Here is a 19,792-nt window from a genome sequence, read left to right as displayed (position 1 = left end):
TGGACTATTGTTTGAAGTGTTTCTCTTTTAAATGTATGGACTGATGTTGGTTTTTTTTTTTCCCCTATTCAGACTAGCACTGTCTTTTAACCAGAGAATTTAGTCCATGTACATTTATTGTATACTGCTTTACTTTGATTTATTTATATTGTCTGCTTTTAATTTTGGTTTGTTCTACTTTTTGGATTCTAGTTTCTCTCGTTTCTTGACTTCTTTTTGATGATGATTATTTTAAAAATCTCTCTTGTTCTTTTTTATTTCGTTTTTTCCTTCTACTCCCCTGCACTGTGATGGAAATTTTGTACTCTATTTCTATTCTTTAAGTGTTTACTGTAGAAGCTTCAATTTGGAGACATTTCTTCAGGTGTTCTTCAGTATCCTAAACTTTTTAAAGTGTTTACTTATTTTAAAATTCAATCTACGGTTTATTCTCCTACCAAAGATTTACTCCTTTAGTGCTTTCTTATATTTTATTTCCTTATTTCTTTACCCCACTAATTAGACATTATCATAGGATATAAACAGCCAGTATTTATTTAGCTTAACCCAAATGTTTATTTTCTTTACTCATTGTTCCTTTTTTCATCCCTGCCTTTGCAAACAGGATTATTTCTGTTTTTCCTGGAATTTACCCCTTAGAAATTTCTACAGGTAGTTAACTCAGTTTTTGTTTACATGGTACTATTACATTCTTTCTTGAAAAATGGCTTTGCTGTGTATGCAAACCTAGGTTGACAGTAGTTTTCTATCAGTGTAGTGCTGTAGTGCTGCAATGTTTGTATTGTTTTCTGCAGCTATTGAAGATGTAGTTCTCAGTCTAACTTTTGTTACTTTGTAGGCAGTCTTCTTTTTGTCTGACTACTTCATAAAAATTATTTTTATGGAGGTATGCTTTATGAAGAATAAAATCTACCTATTTTAAGTGTATAGGCTAGTGAATTTTAATAAATGTAACTACAGTTAAGATACAGATAATTTCTGTTCTTTTAAAAAATGTCCATTCCTTCATTTTGCATTTCTACTAGTAGGGTTTAAGAGTTCTAGTCACTCCATCCTTGCAAAACACTTGACATTGCTTGTCTTTTTAATTTTAGTCATTCTAATGGATGTGTAGTTACATTTCATTGTGATTTTGCATTGTATTTCCTTAACACCTAATACTATTGAGCATATTTTCACATGCTTAATGACCATTTGTTAATCTTCTTTTGTGAACTGTCTTTTCAAATGCTTGCCCCCTAACCTTTTAAAATGATTAACAGACTTTTTATTTTATTTATTTTATTTTTTTAAATTTTTTTATTTTTTGGGGGGTACACCAGGTTCAATCATCTGTTTTTATACACATATCCCCGTATTCCCTCCCTTCCTTGACTCCCCCCCTCGAGTCCCCCCCACCCTCCCTGCCCCAGTCCTCTAAGGCATCTTCCATCCTCGAGTTGGACTCCCTTTGTTATACAACAACTTCCCTAAAAATGGTACTGATGAACTCAGTGACAAGAATAAGGATGCAGATACAGAGAATGGACTGGAGAACTCGAGGTATGGGAGGGGGCGGGGGGTGAAGGGGAAACTGAGACGAAGCGAGAGAGTAGCACAGACATATATATACTACCAACTGTAAAATAGTCAGTGGGAAGTTGTTGTATAACAGACTTTTTTTTTTAAAGCACAACTTAAACTTACAGAGTAATCAAAGAAATAGGACATGGAGTTCCGTATACATCCTTTATCCCAGCCCTCTGCTTTCCCCAGTTATTAGCATCTTGAATTAGTGTGGTACATTTATTAAAATTAATGAGCCAACATTGATACATTTATCATTAACTGTAATCCATAGTTTACATTAGGATTCATCCTTTGTGCTGTATGGTTCTGTGAGTTTTGACAAATACATAATGACCATATGTATATTATAGTTTTATGCAAAATAGCTTCCCGTGTTTCACCTGTCCAGCCCTCCCTTCCCTCCTCCTAACCCCAACACACGTGCTCTTTTACTGTCTCTATACTTTTGCCTTTTCCAGAATGTCATGTAGTTGGAATCATACAATAAAATTTAGGTTGACTACTTTCACTTAACGATGTACATTTAAAGCTTCCCCCATGTCTTTTTGTAGCTTGATAGCTCATTTCTTTTTATCATTGAATAATATTCCATTGTATGAATATACAACAGTTTTGTTTATCCATTCATCTTTTGAAGGACATATTGGTTGTTTCTAGTTTTTGGAGGTTATGAATAGAGGTGCTATAAACATTTGTGTACAAGTTTTTGTGTGGACATAAATTTTCAGTTGGGTAATTTGGGTAAGTACCTAGGACTGCAACTGCTGGGTCATATGGTAAGACTATATTTAGCTTTAGGTAGGATTACTTTGCACTCCTACCATCAGTGAGTAAGTGCTCCTGTTGCTCTGCATCTTTGATAGCATTTGGTGTTATCTGTATTTTGGATATTAGCCATTCTAATAGGTGCGTAGTGTATCTCGTTTTAATTTGCATTTCCCTGATGACCTAGGATGTTGAACATCTTTTCATATGCTTATTTGCCATCTGTGTATCTTCTTTGTTAATGTGTCCAAATTTTTACTTATTTTTTAATTGGGTTATTATTGTTGAGTTTTAAGAGCTCTGTATATTTTAGATATATGTTCTTTATCAGATATGTTTTGCAGATATTTTCTCTTAGCCTGTGACTTGAGTCTGCATTCTCTTAAGAGTGTTTGTGAAGAGCAAAAGTGTCGAATTTATCAATGTTTTTCTTTCATGGATTGTACTTTTGGTATCATTGCCAAACCAAAGGTCACCTAGATTTTCTCTTATTTATCTTCTAGACATTTTATTGTTTATTATCGTATAGTTAGGTCTACAATCCACTTTGAGTTAACTTTTGTGAATACATAAGGACTGTGTCTTGATTTATTTTTTTGCTTATGCATGTCCGGTTGTTCTAGTACCATGTGTTGAAGAGACTATCCTTTCTCTATTGAGTTTCTTTTGGTTTCTTGGCAAAGATCAGTTGACTGTATTTGTGTGGGTTTATTTCCAGGCTTTCTTTGCTATTCCATTGATTAATTTGTCTATTCTCTTACCATTATCATGCTGATATTATTACTGCAGCTTTATAGTAAGTCTTAACACTGGGTAATGTCAGTCTTTTGAATTTGTTACCCTCTTTTAATATTGTGTTGGCCATTATGGGTCTTTTGCTTTTCTATATAAATGTTAAAATCAGTTTGTTGATATCCACAAAATAACTTGCTGGAATTTTGGTTGGGATTCCATTGAATCTATAGATCAGCTTGGGGAGAATTGGTATCTCAACAATGTTGAGTCTTCCTATCCATGCATGTGGAATCTTTCTCTTTTATTTAGATCTTCCTTAATTTCATTCCTCAGAGTTTTGTGGTTTTCCACGTATAGATACTGTACATATTTTGTTAAATTTATGCATAAGTATCCTATTTTGGGGGGTGCTAATGTAAATGATATTGTGTTTTTAATTTCAAGTTTTAATTGCTGGTATATAGGAATGTAGTCAACTTTTGTATCTTGTAACTTGGCTATAATCACATTAGTTTTAGAAGATTTTTTTTTGGTGGTGGCTATTGATTCTTTGAGACTTTCTTCATAGGCAGTCTTATTTCCTGCTAATGAAATTTTATTTCTTCCTTCCCAATTTGTTTACCTTTTTCTTTTTCTTTCTTTCTTTCTTTCTTTTTAAAAATTTATTTATTTAATTTTTTATTTATTAGCTGTGTTGGGTCTTTGTTGCTGCACATGGGCTTTCTCTTGTTGCTGAGAGCGGGGACTACTCTTCTTTGTGGCACGTGGGCTCCTCATTGCAGTGGCTTCTCCTGTTGTGGAGCACAGGCTCCAGGCACATGGGCTTCAATAGTTGCGGCACACGGGCTCAGTAGTTGTGGCTCATGGGCTCCAGAGCACAGCCTCAATAGTTGTGGCGCACAGGCTTAGTTGCTCTGTGGCATGTGGAATCTTCCCAGAGAAGGGCTCGAACCCATGTCTCCTGCATTGGCAGGTGGATTCTCAATCACTGCGCCACCTAGGAAGTCCGACCATTTTCTTGTCTTATTGCATAAGCTAGGACCTGTGGTAAGATGTTGAATAGGAGTAGTAAGAAATAACATCCTTACCTTGTTCTTGGTCTTAGGGGGAAAGCATCTAGATTCTCACCATTAAGTATAAGGTTAGTTATAGGTATTTTGTAGATGTTCTTTACAAAGTCTAAGAAGTTTCCTTCTATTCCTGGTTTGCTGAACTCCATGGCTGTTGGATTTAGTGAAATGCCTTTCTGTATCTGCTAATAAAGTCACATAGATTTTCTTCTTTAACCTGTTGATGGGTAAATTAACTGGTTTTTGTTTTGCTTTGTTTTACTGTTTTTTTTATTGTGGTGAAAGTCACATAATATAAAACATACTGTTTTAACCATATTTAACTGTACAGTTCATTGGCACTAAGAACATTCACATTGTTGTGCAACTCTCACTGTCATCCATCTCCCAAATTTTTCACCTTCCTAAACTGAAACTCTGTCCCCATTAAACACTACTCCCCATTCCCCCCTCCCCAAACCCCCAACCCGCCAGCTCCTGGCTTCTACCAATGTACTTTCTGACTCTATGAATTTGACTATTCTAGGTATCTTGTGTAAGTGGAATCAAAAAGTATTTGTCTGCATCTAATGTATATTGGAATGTGTTTTTAAGGTTAACTTAATATATGTCCTACAGATTGTACCTTCTTTTTTTCCCCTATGCTATATAGTAGGTTCTTATTACTTATCCGTAATATTTTATACATAGTAGTTTATATATGTCAATCCCAATCTTCCAATTTATCCCACCCCTCCTTTCCCTCCTTGGTGTCCATACGTTTGCTCTCTCTGTCTGTGTCTCTATTTCTGCTTTGCAAATGGGTTCATGTATATTATCTTTCTAGATTCTACATATATGTGTTAATATACAATATTTGTTTTTCTCTTTCTGACTTACTTCACTCTGTGTGACAGTCTCTAGGTTCATCCATGTCTGCAGAAAGGCACAATTTCATTCCTTTTTATGGCTGAATGATATTGCATTGTATAAATGTAGCAGTAGATCCCATTTGGTCATTGTGTAATTCTTTCTATACATTGCTGTATTTTTGTTTTCAGTCATTTTATTTTTAAACCTGGAAATTCCATTTTTAATTTTTAAATATTTTCTGTCTCTCCTCATCATGATCATGTTTCCTTTAACTCCTTTCCCATGTTTACAGTGTTTGTAATGAGTGTAATTTATAATAGTATCATAATAGCTGCTTTAAGATTCTTCACTTCTGGGTTTGTTTCTGTTGACTGTTTTCCTTCTGTGTGGTTCAAATTTTGCCTTCTAGCATCTCTTAATTTTTTATTGGATTGTAGACATTGCGAATGTTAAATATTGTGTTTGGATTTTGTTATTTCTATTTAAAAGATGTTCAAGTTTATTTTGTTTGATAAATAAGTTAGTTGATGTTTAGATTAATACCTTTTAGGCTTTTTTTTTTTTTTTAAGCTTTCTTAGAGTAATTCTAGCATATTTTTTTTGGTATTCTTATTCAACAAGTATACATTAGGTTATCTCACTCTACCTTCTACACTTCCTATCCGTGAGTTCATAATTTCTATTTCGTTATACATCTATGGTCCTTACATGTGTGGCTTGTTCATTGATGCAAACCCTGAGTGTTTTAGGCAGGAGAGAGAGGTGATCTTATATATACATATTTTAAAGAATTTTGCTGACCTCTGTGTAGTTTGATGGGACCAACTGTACTGGCAGGAGGTTACTACAGGAGTCCTATGAAGAGATTTTGGGAGTTTGTGTAAGTATGGTGATAATGGAGATGAAATTGGACTTTTTAAAAATAAAGACTTTATAAGAGTTGCACACCATCCAGCAGTTGTACTCCTAGACATACACTCCAGGAACCTCTTGCGCAGGGTTCCAAGCCACACCTGCAAAAATATTCATGGGAACGAGCATTGTGTGTATAGATCTGAGTGTTCATTCACAGTAGAATGAATAAAGCTTCAGTATGCTTATACAGTGAAATACATTCAGCAGTAAGAATAAATGATTTGCAACTACTGAAATTAATGAATACATTTACTTAGTAACTATTCTTTTGCATGCAATTCTCTAGGCACTCTTTTAGCTACTGGAGAAGCAGTAGTGAGGAAGGCAAAAAACTGTATCTTCATTTTTTAAACTCATTTTGTTTCAGACAATGTAGAAGTTATTTAAAGCAAGAATCATTAATGTTTATTATTACTGTTGGGTAGAATATTGAGTATAGGATATTCAGTTTCCAAATGTCAAGCTACAGATCATTTGTTAATTGCAAATGGAAAATGGTATTTCTTGAGGAAATGTAATGGACACCATCTTAAACAAGTAATCAAACCTAACTTTATCAGGAAAAGGACAAATGGATTTTTTTTTCCATTTCTTGTGTAATTTAAGAATGAGGGTAAAGCATCAGCTATGTAGTATTAAAATGTTTTAAAATTCTGAATCTAATAATGAGAGAACAATTAGGTAAATTCAAATTGTGGACTACTCTTTACACCTTGGATTTTTCAAAAATCCACCCCTCCACCCCAACCCAAAAAGGTAAGCGAACTGTTTTACATTAAAGGAGGGTAAGGAAGTATAACAAATATAATGCATAATGCTTGCATTTATAATGTTCATCTGGGGGTTTCCTTCCTGTCTGTCTTAGACTTTTCCCCCTGCTTCTTTTGTTTTCTCCTTTGAGGTCCCATTATCTGAGCCTGCTCTGCCCACCTAGGGGACTGTCTTACTCTCTGAAACAGCTTTCATTTCCTTTTGCTTTGAATCTTTTCTTTAGGGAAATAAAGGCCTTGCATAAGTGTTTCCTAATTGTTTTTAAAAGAAGACAAAAAAAAAAAATCATACTTTCTGTTTGAGCCTTGAGAGATTTCTGATTAGCACCACCAAATTAGGAATAGGACATTTCCCAAGAAATATTTCACATTTCCCTTCTTTTTACTTTTTTTTCTCTCCATTAGTCATTATATTCTATGAATTTTTTATTCAAGAAACTGTAGGTGAAAAAACTACATAAAATTCTTTATTATATGGCTCATGATTTTTGTATCATTAAGATGTCATTTCATCAGCCTTTATCAGGTTATGCCACCGTGTATAGGGGCAGGTTTTGCTTGAAGTGGGGAGGTGTGTGTGTCTTGTGTAGCTCCACATGGTGCTATTGGTCAAGAAAAATAGTTGCTTTAGACTTGGAATCCATAACTAAATAGGAGAGAACCTAAGCTCGTTGAGGCTTCCTTCATCCCCCCGTCATCCATATCATAACTATCAACACATCACGCGGACTCTACCTCGAAAACAGCCTTCAGGTCTCTGACTTTCTCTGTCTACAGCCAAGTCTAGGTCTCAGCTCTCTCTCTCTCTCAGACCACTGCAAAAGCTTCCTAATCAGTCTCCTTCCTCCACTTCGCCCTTTTCCAGTTCATACTTTGCAGAGCAGCCAGAGTGATCTTAAAAAATTAGGACTATATTGGGTCAATGTTGTCTTCTATATAGCCTTTCCCACTTGTTTCTTCTGTCAGGAATATTCTGCCCTCATAGATTTTTCAGAGGACTTGCTCTAGCTTGTCACTTTAAGTCTCAGTTTAAATACCAGTTTTTTCAGAGAAGCCTTTTCAAGGAAAAGTAACTAATCACTCCAAGTCACATCCCTCTGTTGTTTTTATTGTAGCAATTATCACCACTTAATGTGTTTTACACACACACACACACACACACACACACACGTAGGTGCAGGTATGTTTTCATCTAGTTCTCCACTAGATGCTAAGTATACTAAGTGCCATGAGAGCAGCACATTTTCTGAATTGTTCATGGTTGCATCCCCTGGAGCCAGATCAGTGTTTGAAACATGGTATTTATTTGGTAAATATTTTTGAGTTGAGTGAAAATTTGATGGTAGAGTTAGAGGGTTGTTGCTTATGGTAGAAAGTACTGATTGCTGGGGAGGAAAGGAAACCAGAGAAGTTTATCTTGTCCTGCAGTTAAATCTGCCCTTCATTGAAGATTGAGTACAGAAAAGTAGGAATAGAAACCTTCTAGTACTTTGGTACTAAGTTTCTGGTTTTTAAAAAAAAAAATCAACATTTTTCTCACATAGTACTTAGTAGATTTCTTTCTGGAAGCATTATGCAGAAGGGAAATAAGGAATGGAGACAGTGCACATTGGAGTTGGGGTGTAAATAGGAGGGGGGCATGTATCTCGGGGCCTGGGAGGGTGAGGCTGGGTAGTGTGGAGTAGGCATCCAGTGAAAGGATGGTAAAGGTGAGGAAAAATTTGCAAACAGCAGTAGGACCTGAGGGTGTTTTTTGTTTGTTTGTTTGTTTGTTTCTTTTAAGCAATCTTACCATACCAGGAGAGTCCTCTGCTTTTAAAATCCTTGGAGGATTTTGTTTTGTTATGATAAGGAAGGTTGTTCTGTTTTGAACATATGTCAACTGAAGCGTATAAAATTAGAGAAATGTGTTCCAGATAAAAGTTGAGCGGAGGAGTAAGTACTCCAATGGATTAAAAAAAATGTGAGAGAACATTAGTGGATATTTCGTTCCCAGGCTGGGAAAAGTGAGGGGTAGCAATAGCCATCAACTTGATCAGTTCTGATTTTTTCGAGAAGGTCAGCTTTTGACTGAATCTTTTCTTCCCTTTTTCTTCCAGTCGCTAGCACCCCATGGCTCACCCTAATTAGAGCCACAGACACAATAAGAAAGTAGGGATGACAGACTGGGCTTTTGATATTATTTAACATCATCTGTGTGGAATATTCTTTTCCCTCCTTTTCAACTGGCTAGATCTTATTTCTCCATGGCATGGTGACAGCATAAAAATATGTACTGTCTGAAATTTAATGACTTCCTTGGCGCAAGAAATCGGGTAGAATACCTTACCATTATTTCCAGTTAGAGTTCAAAAATTAGATTGAGTTAGTGACTATAAAGTCAGGTCACTAACTCCTGCCACCTTCTCTCTCCCAATTGTTTACAATTTGGCTTGTTAGATTTTTGTCAGAGTATCTCTTCTGGGTTACGTGTACTCACAGGTCCAGTGCTGCATTGCCTCCTTTGGGGGTGACCATATTGTAATTGCTTTATTATATATTGCCCTGTTGCATAATAGTTTCTCACTTTTCTGAACATATAATAATTTCTTGTTGATAAATTATTTTATGTGCTTTTTGTTTTCCCATCTAGTTCCTTGTTACCAAGAACAATTTCCCAATTTTATTTTGCACCTAACCTCACAAATCCCTATATAGTCCAGGGTTCATGGTAAATGACTGACGAGATTAATAATGGAATCAGCATAATTGCAAATTTCTTAATCCACAGCGGGAAATGAGAATAGTAGAGATATGGGATGTGGATGTCATACCTCTTGTGGGTTCCTGTTCACATGGATAAATAGTTTTTAATGGTGAATTGATAACATGTTTTTTGGAGGATAAAAAAGACCTTCAGTGGTTTTTAAAAGGATTTCTCAGGCATGCTGGTTTCTAATTTTTAGATATTGTTTCTTCACTGCTCGAAAACAAGCTAAATCTTCTTTACTGATTTCAATCTGATTCCTTTATGTGATATTCATTGTGAGGCTGCAGCGCTGAACAAGACAAACATTGTTCTCGGTACTCTCAAAGCAGGATCTGTAGCATGCAAAAGTATGTAGCATAATTCACCCCAATTTATGTTTTCAGTTCTCTTTTCCTCTGTATGCTTCAGATTGTTTCAATCCTTTCTTAAATCTGTCCCATACTTCCCTACTTCTGTTTTGCTATTCCTGCCTAACATGTTCATCTCCTGCTTATCCTTCACAGCCTTATATAAATGGCCCTATCTATGATATGCTTTCCTTAATCCCTTTTCTCTTACCTTCCTATGATTCTTTTTTGAATTCCCATTGAGAGAATTATTTGGGTACTTTCTCTCTTTCTTCCTATATTGTAAGGCTCCCATTATGAAAATAGTATGTTCATCTTTCTTATTCTTACTGTACTTAGTATAGCTTTTAAAATGCTATCCCATATAAATCTATCCCACATAAACGTCACCAACATCAGGATTTTAAAAACTGAATTAATTATGAAACACGTAGGAAGCAAGTGCCATTTTAATTAAGTTGAAGTTAAGAGTGATGTTTTGTGGTTTAGGGTTCAAAAGTCTGTGACATTTGGCCCTGTCTTCCCTTTTCCTCTAAAATCCTATAGCTAGAGCATAGTGCTATTAGAGCATCGCAGGCCAGGAAGAGTCCTTTAAGGGCTCACTGACCTCTTCTTTCATCAGAGAAGATCATAAACAAGTGGTCTCAGACATGAGTATCTCCACCTTATTGTCTGAAAACCTCTAAATAAACAGCTTTTCTTGATAAATCATAATAGATGACTCATGCTGTCAAAAATTTTCTTTGTAATACCTACTCTAAATACTAAATCCCGTTTACTAACAACAGTTTTATTATTTTATTTTCTCCTCTAAAACTTTGGCTGGAAATGTCCTTTGTTTCAGGCTTGACTTTGTATTTTCATAATATTCCCTGGTCTAGGCATTTCATTGCCTGTTGACTGAATGGAATAGTGTGGTAGCTTCTCCATTGATATCAGCAAGCTCTGCATCTTCTGCTCCAGTCATAATAGAACAGCCATGGCTTGATTTTTCCCAAAGCCATCATGTCAGTTCTTGCAGATAAAAGCTGCAGGGGTTCCCTGTGATTTTTCAGATGAAAATACCTCAAGTACCTGTAAATCAATCCTTTTGAAAAAAAGGGAGTTTAATTTGTTATGCATGCAAACAGCAGTTTTGGGGAATCAAAAGAATATGTGCGTGTGCACATGTGTTTCCTTAATGCTGTGTAAGTCGTTTCTTGTATCTTTGGTTAATTAATACTGTGTTTACTTCTGTTTTTGGAATCCACTATCAAATTATGTTTTCTTAGCTTTTTATATCATTATTGGGGAGAATGTTATTTTTGTTGATACAGATAGTCTTTTTCTTTTAAAGGGATCACACTCATTTAAAAAATGCACATGAGATCATTACACTGGTGTTGTTTTCCTGACTCTAAAGAAAGGAACTTTTGAATAAATTAGTTATTGCCTTCTGTGTTATTGAACATGTGGTCAGTTGTCATGTTCATGCATCCAAATGATCAAAGTCTGAACTTCTGTCTAATTCTTCCCTGCTGTTAGGCTACCCTGTCATGATCAAGGCCTCAGCAGGTGGTGGTGGGAAAGGCATGCGAATCGCTTGGGATGATGAAGAGACCAGGTGAGATTCTGTCCAAAATATACTTTTGATGAAAATTGCAGTTACTAGAGTTTTATTAAACTGACAACTAAATGATACCAAAAGCATAATGGAATAATTATAATAATCATCTAATTTTTACTCTTGTCGATGGAAGAAATTGAAATTATGCAGAAAAGTTTCTTATTTATGTTTTGATGATGATTATCCTATTATAGAAAGGTTTTTAGCTGCTTAAACATGAATAAAGGATTACCTTTTTTTTTTTACAGTGTGTTTTTAGAAATTACAGTCGTGATTTGTCTTTTAGGCAAAAATCACTAACGTTGGCTATTCAATTCTGAATGTGATAAAAGATTTAAACCAAATATTTTTGAAAGCAGTCATAATTTCATCTGTTTATGTAATATTACTCAGTATGCATTTGCTTCCCTTTGCTTGTCTATAAAAATAGTGAACTACATTGATAACTTTATAGCATGAAATATATTTCCTTTTGAACTTGAAATTATTGTGTCTTTTATATGCAGTGTGCTCTGTTATAAACTCAGAACACTTTCTTAGTAGTTTCAGAAATCAAAAGAAACTTTTAAAACAGTTTAAAAAACTTAACGTATTGATAACATCATGGTGATTAGAAAATAATTTTTTGAACAACTGCCTAGTACAAGCAGGTTTTAAGGGACTCTATTCATATTTGTATTACATACTTTACGGTTTGGCAACAAGAGAGATTTATGTCATTTTTTTGAAGGAGGGAAATGAAAAAAATCACTGAATTATTATTGTTAATGTTGGTTTCCCTGCCCTTTCTCTACCGAGAATAATTTGGTCTTCCAAATGGTTAAGTTCTGTTTTCTCCTTTTTTTTCCTCCCTTTCCTCTCATTCCCTGAAACCTCTGAAAGAGAGAAATCTGGAGTAGTTGGTGTGAAAGTATTCCAGTACAAACCTAACTCAGAAATTAGGTTCTGAAGTGAACTTATAAGATGAAAATCTCCTAGAGGCAGTACCCTTGAAAATCCGAGGGGAAGACAGAAATTGCAAACTTGCGCAGGTAGTCTTAACTCTAGAGAACACTTGTCTCAGGGCACCATTGTTTCTTTGGATGTACGTTAGAGGTGGGTGATAATATATGCCCAATACAGGCCTTTCAACCCTACTCTCATGTTCAGTGTGGCACTGATACTGGATACGGACTGAGTTAATATCAGATTCTCCTCTCCCATCTTACATTTACCCAGCATGAATACACTCATTGCATGGATTGGCGATATTAGTTATTGAGGTATTTGCTATTGAGAGCCTCCTGTGTGACAGGCAGTGTTTTAGTGAGGTTCCAGGAATACAGCAATGAACATAAACAGAAAAAATAATTCCTTCCTCTATATCCAGTGTATAACTGGGTTAGGAGTTCTTAACCTTTGAATTCATAGATGTTCAGGGATGTTCGTGCATCTGGGTAAGGAAAAAAAGTACACATTTCTTTCACTAGCCTCTAACTGGAATTTAGTGTTTCCTCCAATATAGACCACAAACTACAATAGTAGCAGTATCTGTGGAACTTTTCACCCTTTAGGAAATTCCTTATATTATCACATTACAGTTGTTGTAGGTATCTCTAAATTGCAGTGATTATTAGACTTGTTGGAGCTTATTAACGAATAAAGAACCACATACATGATATCCCAAATTTGTTTCTAAAAAATATTTTGATACCTATATTTCAATATAATTTGTTTCTTATGCAATCCTGTGCATATTCTTTTCTACATTTTAAATCACGTTGAGCCTTGTTTTGACAAGAGATTCACATGCTGCATGATTCTGCCGAGGACATCCATGACATAAACAAGGTTCAGAAGCCCATTCTGGTAGGAAGAGACAAACAATGAACAAGATAATAGTAGATCATATCCTGTTGTGGAAGGTGGTGAGTAATATAAGAGGAGTAAAGGAGGAAAGGGAGAGACATGGGGAGTGTTGGAGGGAATTCCCATTCTAAACAGGGTTGTCAGAGTTGTCCTCACTGAGAAGGCACATTTGAACAAGGAGGTAAGAGTGTGGGAATTAGGATCCAGGCAAGGGAAGAGCACGTGTGGAGGCGGTGACGCAGGAGCACATCTAGAGAGATCCAGGGCCGGCAGGTGGTGGGGGCTGGGAGAGGAGTAGAAGGAGGTGGGGAGCAGATTATCTAGGACCTTGTAGCCATTCTTAGTGAGATGGGGGGCCATTGGAGGGTTTTGACTAGAGAATCACAATCATGGAAGTTCAGCAAATTCTTAACATTATTTATGTGTTTTGAATTATAAAGATTTTCAAATGTACAAAGATGTAGAAGAATATAACGAACTTCTATATATGTATCATCTAGATTAACTAGTTATCAAGATTTGTGACAAGTTTTAAAAGGATCGCTCTGGTTGCTATCTTCGCAATAGGCTTAATGGGGGCAGAATCATGGACTCTAGAATCAGGGAAACCAGTTGGGAAGCTGTTGAAATAATCCATGCAAAACAGTGCTGTTGGTGGCTTTCACCAGTGTAATGGTGGAGGTGGGAAGAAAGAGTTTAATTCTGAAAGGAGAGGCAACAGGCTTTTCTGAGTGATTGGATATAGAGTTTGAATACTCGAGGATGGCTTGCAGACCCTGTTTAAGTTACCTTATTTTTTTGCTCTTATTTTCTGTCTTTGGCCTGTGTGTTGATTTCTATGAATTAAATGGATATAGGGCAACACTGACTTACTTGAAAATTTCTTGGGAAATGCTGAGAAGTCAAGGTCAGAGTGAGGGCATTTATCTTCAGAATTAAAGAATGCTTAATTGAAGAATGGTCTGCTTCTTGGCCTCTCCTTGGAACTCTTTGCCTGGCATGGTTCCTTTTGATAGTGGAGACTTACAGAGCGTTGGTTAACTATGTGAAAGATTTGAAGTTGGGCTGGCGAGTTGCTGTGTGTGGTAGAAGCAGGCATAAGGGTAGGAGGCATGCTTAGTCCTGTTTTTACCACGTAATTTGTCTTATTTGACTTTTGTGTTTTGAAGTTCAGGTGTTGAAGCTATCTTTTCGTGTTAATTGTAGCCCCCATGAGTTAGTGGATGTCTCCATGGGTTGCCTGGGCTTCCTCATGGTGTGGTCACTTTAGACTTCCCACATGGTGACCCAGGGGTCCAAGAGCATTTGTTCAAATCCAAGTGAAAGGTGTATCAGTTTTTATGATCCAGTCTCAGAAGTTGCACACCTTCCCTGCCACCATATTTTACTGGTTACCAGTGAGCACAAATTCTACCTGAATTCAAGGGAAAGGGGTATCAGACTTCACTTCCTCGTGAAGGAGTTCCAAGTTTCTTAGAAGAGCACATGGAATGGGAGATACCATTGTGGCCATGTTTGGAAAACACAATCTGCTATAGTCTGTTTGTAGTAAAGAATGAGGTAATAAAGATATTAAACACAACTTAATGGTTTTGTAAGAGAGATGTATTTTGTGACCTCTAATTTTTTTCCTCAGTGGTTCCCCCTTTTATATGGCACTTATACAGCAATTTCACTGAAAGCCTGAGGACTTATTTTTCATTATTCTTCTTAGGATCTCAGATTTCTTATCAGTCATTTTTCCAGGGCTACTCTTAGTAACATTCTTTTATTGTGCAATTACTCTTCAGTTTTTTGGCAATGAGATTTGCTATGCTGCTTTTAACCAATGGATTTTAATGTAAAATTCAGTGTTTTCAGAAATCACTACATCTATTAATATATAGGGCATCTTTGGTAGATGTCAGCCCTTTCTTGGTCAGTAAATGGCACATTGTTTCAAAATACTTTCATATAATTGGTAAAAATACATACATAAACAATTTTCTACCTAAAATTACTCTTTCAACTTGATAAATAAGCCATCTCTAAAACTTTGTTGAAATTAACCAAAGTATGACATTATTTTATATAATGATACAGGATCCTCATTTTTTTTTCTTTAAGCTCTTTATTGGAATATAATAGCTTTACACTCTTGTACCAGCTTTTGAGGTACACCAAAGTGAATCAGCTGTATTTATACATATATCCCCTCCCTCCCGCGACTCCCTCCCACCCTCCCTGTCCTCGCCCTCTAAGACATCACCCATCATCGAGTTGATCTCCCTTTGTTATACAGCAACTTCCCACTAGCTATCTATTTTACATTTGGTAGTGTGTATATGTCTGTGCTACTCTTTCACTTCAACCCAGCTTCCCCTTCGCCCTGCACCCACAACCCCATGTCCTGCAGTCCATTCTCTGCATCTGCATCCTTATTCTTGCCCTGTCACTGGGTTCATCAGTACCATTTTTTTTAGATTCCTTATATATGAGACAGCATACAGTATTTGTTTTTCTCTTTCTGGCTTACTTCACTCTGTATGACAGACTCTAGGTCTGTCCACCTCATTACATATAGCTCTATTTCATTCCTTTTTATGGCTGAGTAATATTCCATTGTATATATGTGCCACATCTTCTTTATCCATTCATCTGTTGATGGGCATTTAGGTTGCTTCCATGTCCTGGCTATTGTAAATAGTGCTGCAATGAACATTATGGTTCATGTTTCTTTTTGGATTATGGTGTTCTCTGGGTATATGCCCAGCAGTGGGATTACTGGATCATATGGTAGTTCTATTTTTCGTTTTTTGTAAGGAACTGTTTTCCATAGTGGCTGTCCCAACTTACAGTCCCACCAACAGTGCAGGAGAGTTCCCTTTTCTCCACACCCTCTCCAGCATTTGTTGTTTCTAGATTTTTTGATGATGGCCATTCTGACTGGTGTGAGATGATACCTCATTGTGGCTTTGACTTGCATTTCTCTAATGATTAGTGATGTTGAACATCTTTTCATGTGTTTGTTGGCCATCTGCATGTCTTCTCTGGAGAAATGTCTATTTAGGTCTTCTGCCAATTTGTGGATTGGGTTATTTGCTTTTTTGGTATTAAGCTGCATGAGCTGCTTGTATATTTTGGAGATTAATCCTTTGTCCGTTGCTTCGTTGGCAAGTATTTTCTCCCATTCTGAAGGTTGTCTTCTTGTCTTGTTTATGGTTTCTTTCGCTGTGCAAAAGCTTTTAAGTTTCATGAGGTCCCATTTGTTTATTCTTGAATTTATTTCCATGATTCTAGGAGGTGGGTCAAAAAGGATCTTGCTTTGATGTATCTCATAGAGTGTTCTGCCTGTGTTTCCTCTAGGAGTTTTATAGTATCTGGCCTTACATGTAGGTCTTTAGTCCATTTTGAGTTTATTTTTGTGTATGGTGTTAGGAATTGTTTTAATTTCATTCTTTTACATGTAGCTCTCCAATTTTCCCAGCACCACTTATTGAAGAGGCTGTCTTTTTTCCATTGTATATTTTTGCCTCCTTTGTCAAAGATAAGGTGCCCATATGTGCTTGGGTTTACCTCTGAGTTCTCTATTCTATTCCCTTGATCTTCCTTTCTGTTTTTGTGCCAGTACCATAGTGTCTTTTTTTTTTTCCTCCAATCTCCCAATTCATTCCCCACCCCCCCAACCCTCCCCGCTTTCCCCACTTGGTGTCCATGTGTTTGTTCTCTGCACCTGTGTCTCTATTTCTGCCTTGCATTTCCTCTTTCATAGTTGTTAGCATTTGCCTTATGTATTGAGGTGCTCCTATATTGGGTGCTTAGTGTCTTGATCACTGTAGGAACCTCATTTTAAAAATTTGCTCTGTATCCTCTGTTAATTTGGAAGAATCAAAACTTTGGGAAAATTGAGAGAACAGTCCAGAAAACATCCATTTTTTGTCTTCTGGAGTCACCAGTGTTAATATCATGCTGCACCGCATTTACTCCTTCTTTCCTCCTTCCTTGAGGAAGAATTTTTTTTGCATGATCCACAAAAATTTTAACTTTCTTCAGATGCAAAACTTAGTAGCCATTAATTGCTTTATTCTTTTATCCTAAGGAGTGTGTCCTTCTTGTAATATCTTCAGGGAAGTAGCATCTATACTTACCTTAGAATATTTAGAACATCTGGAAGATTTAAAGTATAGTGTTTGTTGTATACTAAATTAGGGTGAGAGTCATGGAGGTTGTTGAAAGTAGACTCAGATATTTTTGTGATAATCTCTGGCTTTCTTTTCCTTATGCCAGTTTAGATGAAATGTTATGGCATAAATGGAAAATTGATTGTGTCAACATTTTGGAGTACCCCCACTAGACTTTAGGTGTTGTGAGGGCAGTTTCTGTTTTAATTTGTATTTGCATCACATATATATGCACCAGGCACATAGTTTCATGAGTAGTGAGTATTTATTGAATGAATGTATCACTGAGTACTACAAATGATTTAAATGCAGTTTTCCATGAGCCTCAAAACATGTTGGTAATGCTTTCAAACTTTTTTTATTTTCAACAGACAATAAACAGCATGTATTTAGAGTGTACCATTTGGTATCTTAATCTCACAATTCATTCCCCCACAACCATCCCCACTTTCCCCACTTGGTGTTCATATGTTTGTTCTCTACATCTGTGTCTCTATTTCTGCCTTGCAAACCAGTTGAACTGTACCATTTTTCTAGATTCCGCATATATGTGTTAATATATGATATTTGTTTTTCTCTTTGTGACTCATTTCACTCTGTATGACAGTCTCTAGGTCCATCCATGTCTCCACACGTCCCAGTTTCATTGCTTTTTACAGCTGAGTAATATTCCATTGTATGTATATACCACAACTTCTTTATCCATTCATCTGTTGATGGACATTTAGGTGGCTTCCATGTTCTGGCTATTGTAAATAGTGCTGCAGTGAACATTGGAGTGCATGTGTCTTTTTGAATTATGGTGTTCTCTGGGTATATGCCCAGCAGTGGGATTGCTGGGTCATATGGTAACTCTGTTTTTAGTTTTGCAAGGAACCTCCATACTGTTCTCCATAGTGGCTGTATCAATTTACATTCCCACCAACAGTGCAAGACTGTTCCCTTTTCTCCACATCCTCTCCAGCATTTACTGTTTGTAGATTTTCTGATGACGCCCATCGTAACTGGTGGGAGGTGATACCTCACTGTGGTTTTGATTTGCATTTCTCTAATAATTAGTGATGTTGAGCAGCTTTTCATGTGCCTCTTGGCCATCCGTATGTCATCTTTGGAGAAATGCCTATTTAGGTCTTCTGCCCATTTTTTGATTGGGTTGTTTGTTTTTTTGATATTGAGCTGGATGAACTGTTTATATATTTTGGAGATTAATCCTTTGTCTGTTGATTCATTTGCAAATATTTTCTCCCATTCTGAGGGTTATCTTTTCGTCTTGCTTATAGTTTCCTTTGCTGTGCAGAAGCTTTGAAGTTTCATTAGGTCCTGCTTATGTGTTTTTGTTTTTATTTCCATTACTCTAGGGGGTGGATCAAAAAAGATCTCACTGTGATTTATGTCGAAGAGTGTTCTTCCTGTATTTTCCTCTAGGAATTTTATAGTGTCTGGCCTTACATTTAGGTCTTTAATCCATTTGGAGTTTATTTTTGTGTATGGTGTTAAGGAGTTTTCTAATTTCATTCTTTTACATGTAGCTGTCCAGTTTTCCCAGCACCACTTATTGAAGAGGCTGCCTTTTCTCCACTGTATATCCTTGGCTCCTTTGTCATAAATTAGTTGACCATAGTTTATCTCTGGGCTTTCTGTCCTGTCCCATTGATCTATATTTCTGTGTTGTGCCAGTACCATACTGTCTTGATCACTGTAGTCTTGTAGTATAGCCCGAAGTCAGGAAGCCTGATTCCACCAACTCTGTCTTTCCTTCTCAGGATTGCTTTGGCTATTCAGGGTCTCTTGCGTTTCCATATAAATCATAAAATTTCTAGTTCTAGTTCTGTGAAAAATACCATGGGTAATTTGATCAGGATTGCATTGAATCTGTAAATTGCTTTCAGTAGTATAGTCATTTTCACGGTGTTGATTTTTCCACTCCGAGAACATGGTATGTCCCTCCATCTGTTTGTGTCATCTTTGATTTCTTTCATTAGTGTCTTATATAGTTTTCTGAGTACAGGTCTTTTACCTGCTTGGTTAGGTTTATTCCTAGGTATTTTATTCTTTTTGTTGCAATGTGAATGGGATTGTTGCCTTAATTTCTCTTTTTTATCTTTCATTGTTAGTATATAGAAATGCAAGAGATTTCTGTGTGTTAATTTTGTATCCTGCAACTTTACTGAATTCATTGATTAGCTTGAGTTGTTTTCTGGTGGCATCTTTAGGATTTTCTATGTATAGTATCATGTCATCTGCGAACAGTGGCAGTTTTACTTCTTCTTTTCCAATTTGGATTCCTTTTATTTCTTTTTCTTCTCTGATTGCTGTGGCAAGGACTTCCAACATTATGTTGAATAGTAGTGGTGAGAGCGGACATCCTTGTCTTGTTCCTGGTCTTAGAGGGAATGCTTTCAGTTT

The 19,792-nt window shown here is 36.3% G+C and overlaps 1 protein-coding gene across 3 annotated transcripts in view; it reads left to right on the top strand.

The window, feature by feature from the left end:
* Nucleotides 1-19,792, top strand: part of PCCA (propionyl-CoA carboxylase subunit alpha) — a 383,508-nt gene that overhangs the window by 131,704 nt on the left and 232,012 nt on the right. For all 3 annotated transcript variants that reach the window (XR_009049065.1, XM_057707846.1, XM_057707845.1), the window contains exon 9: nucleotides 11,297-11,375. Coding sequence is in view for 2 of the 3 variants with exons in the window: in XM_057707846.1 (XP_057563829.1) it covers nucleotides 11,297-11,375 (79 nt within the window). In the remaining variant the exon portion in view is untranslated. The remainder of the gene's footprint in view (nucleotides 1-11,296; nucleotides 11,376-19,792) is intronic.

The sequence above is a fragment of the Hippopotamus amphibius genome, chromosome 14 (assembly GCF_030028045.1).
Source record: "Hippopotamus amphibius kiboko isolate mHipAmp2 chromosome 14, mHipAmp2.hap2, whole genome shotgun sequence".
In the NCBI taxonomy this organism is placed as follows: Eukaryota; Metazoa; Chordata; class Mammalia; order Artiodactyla; family Hippopotamidae; genus Hippopotamus; species Hippopotamus amphibius.
The sequence above is the reverse complement of the archived record's forward strand: the minus strand, read 5'-3'. Positions and strand labels throughout refer to the sequence as shown.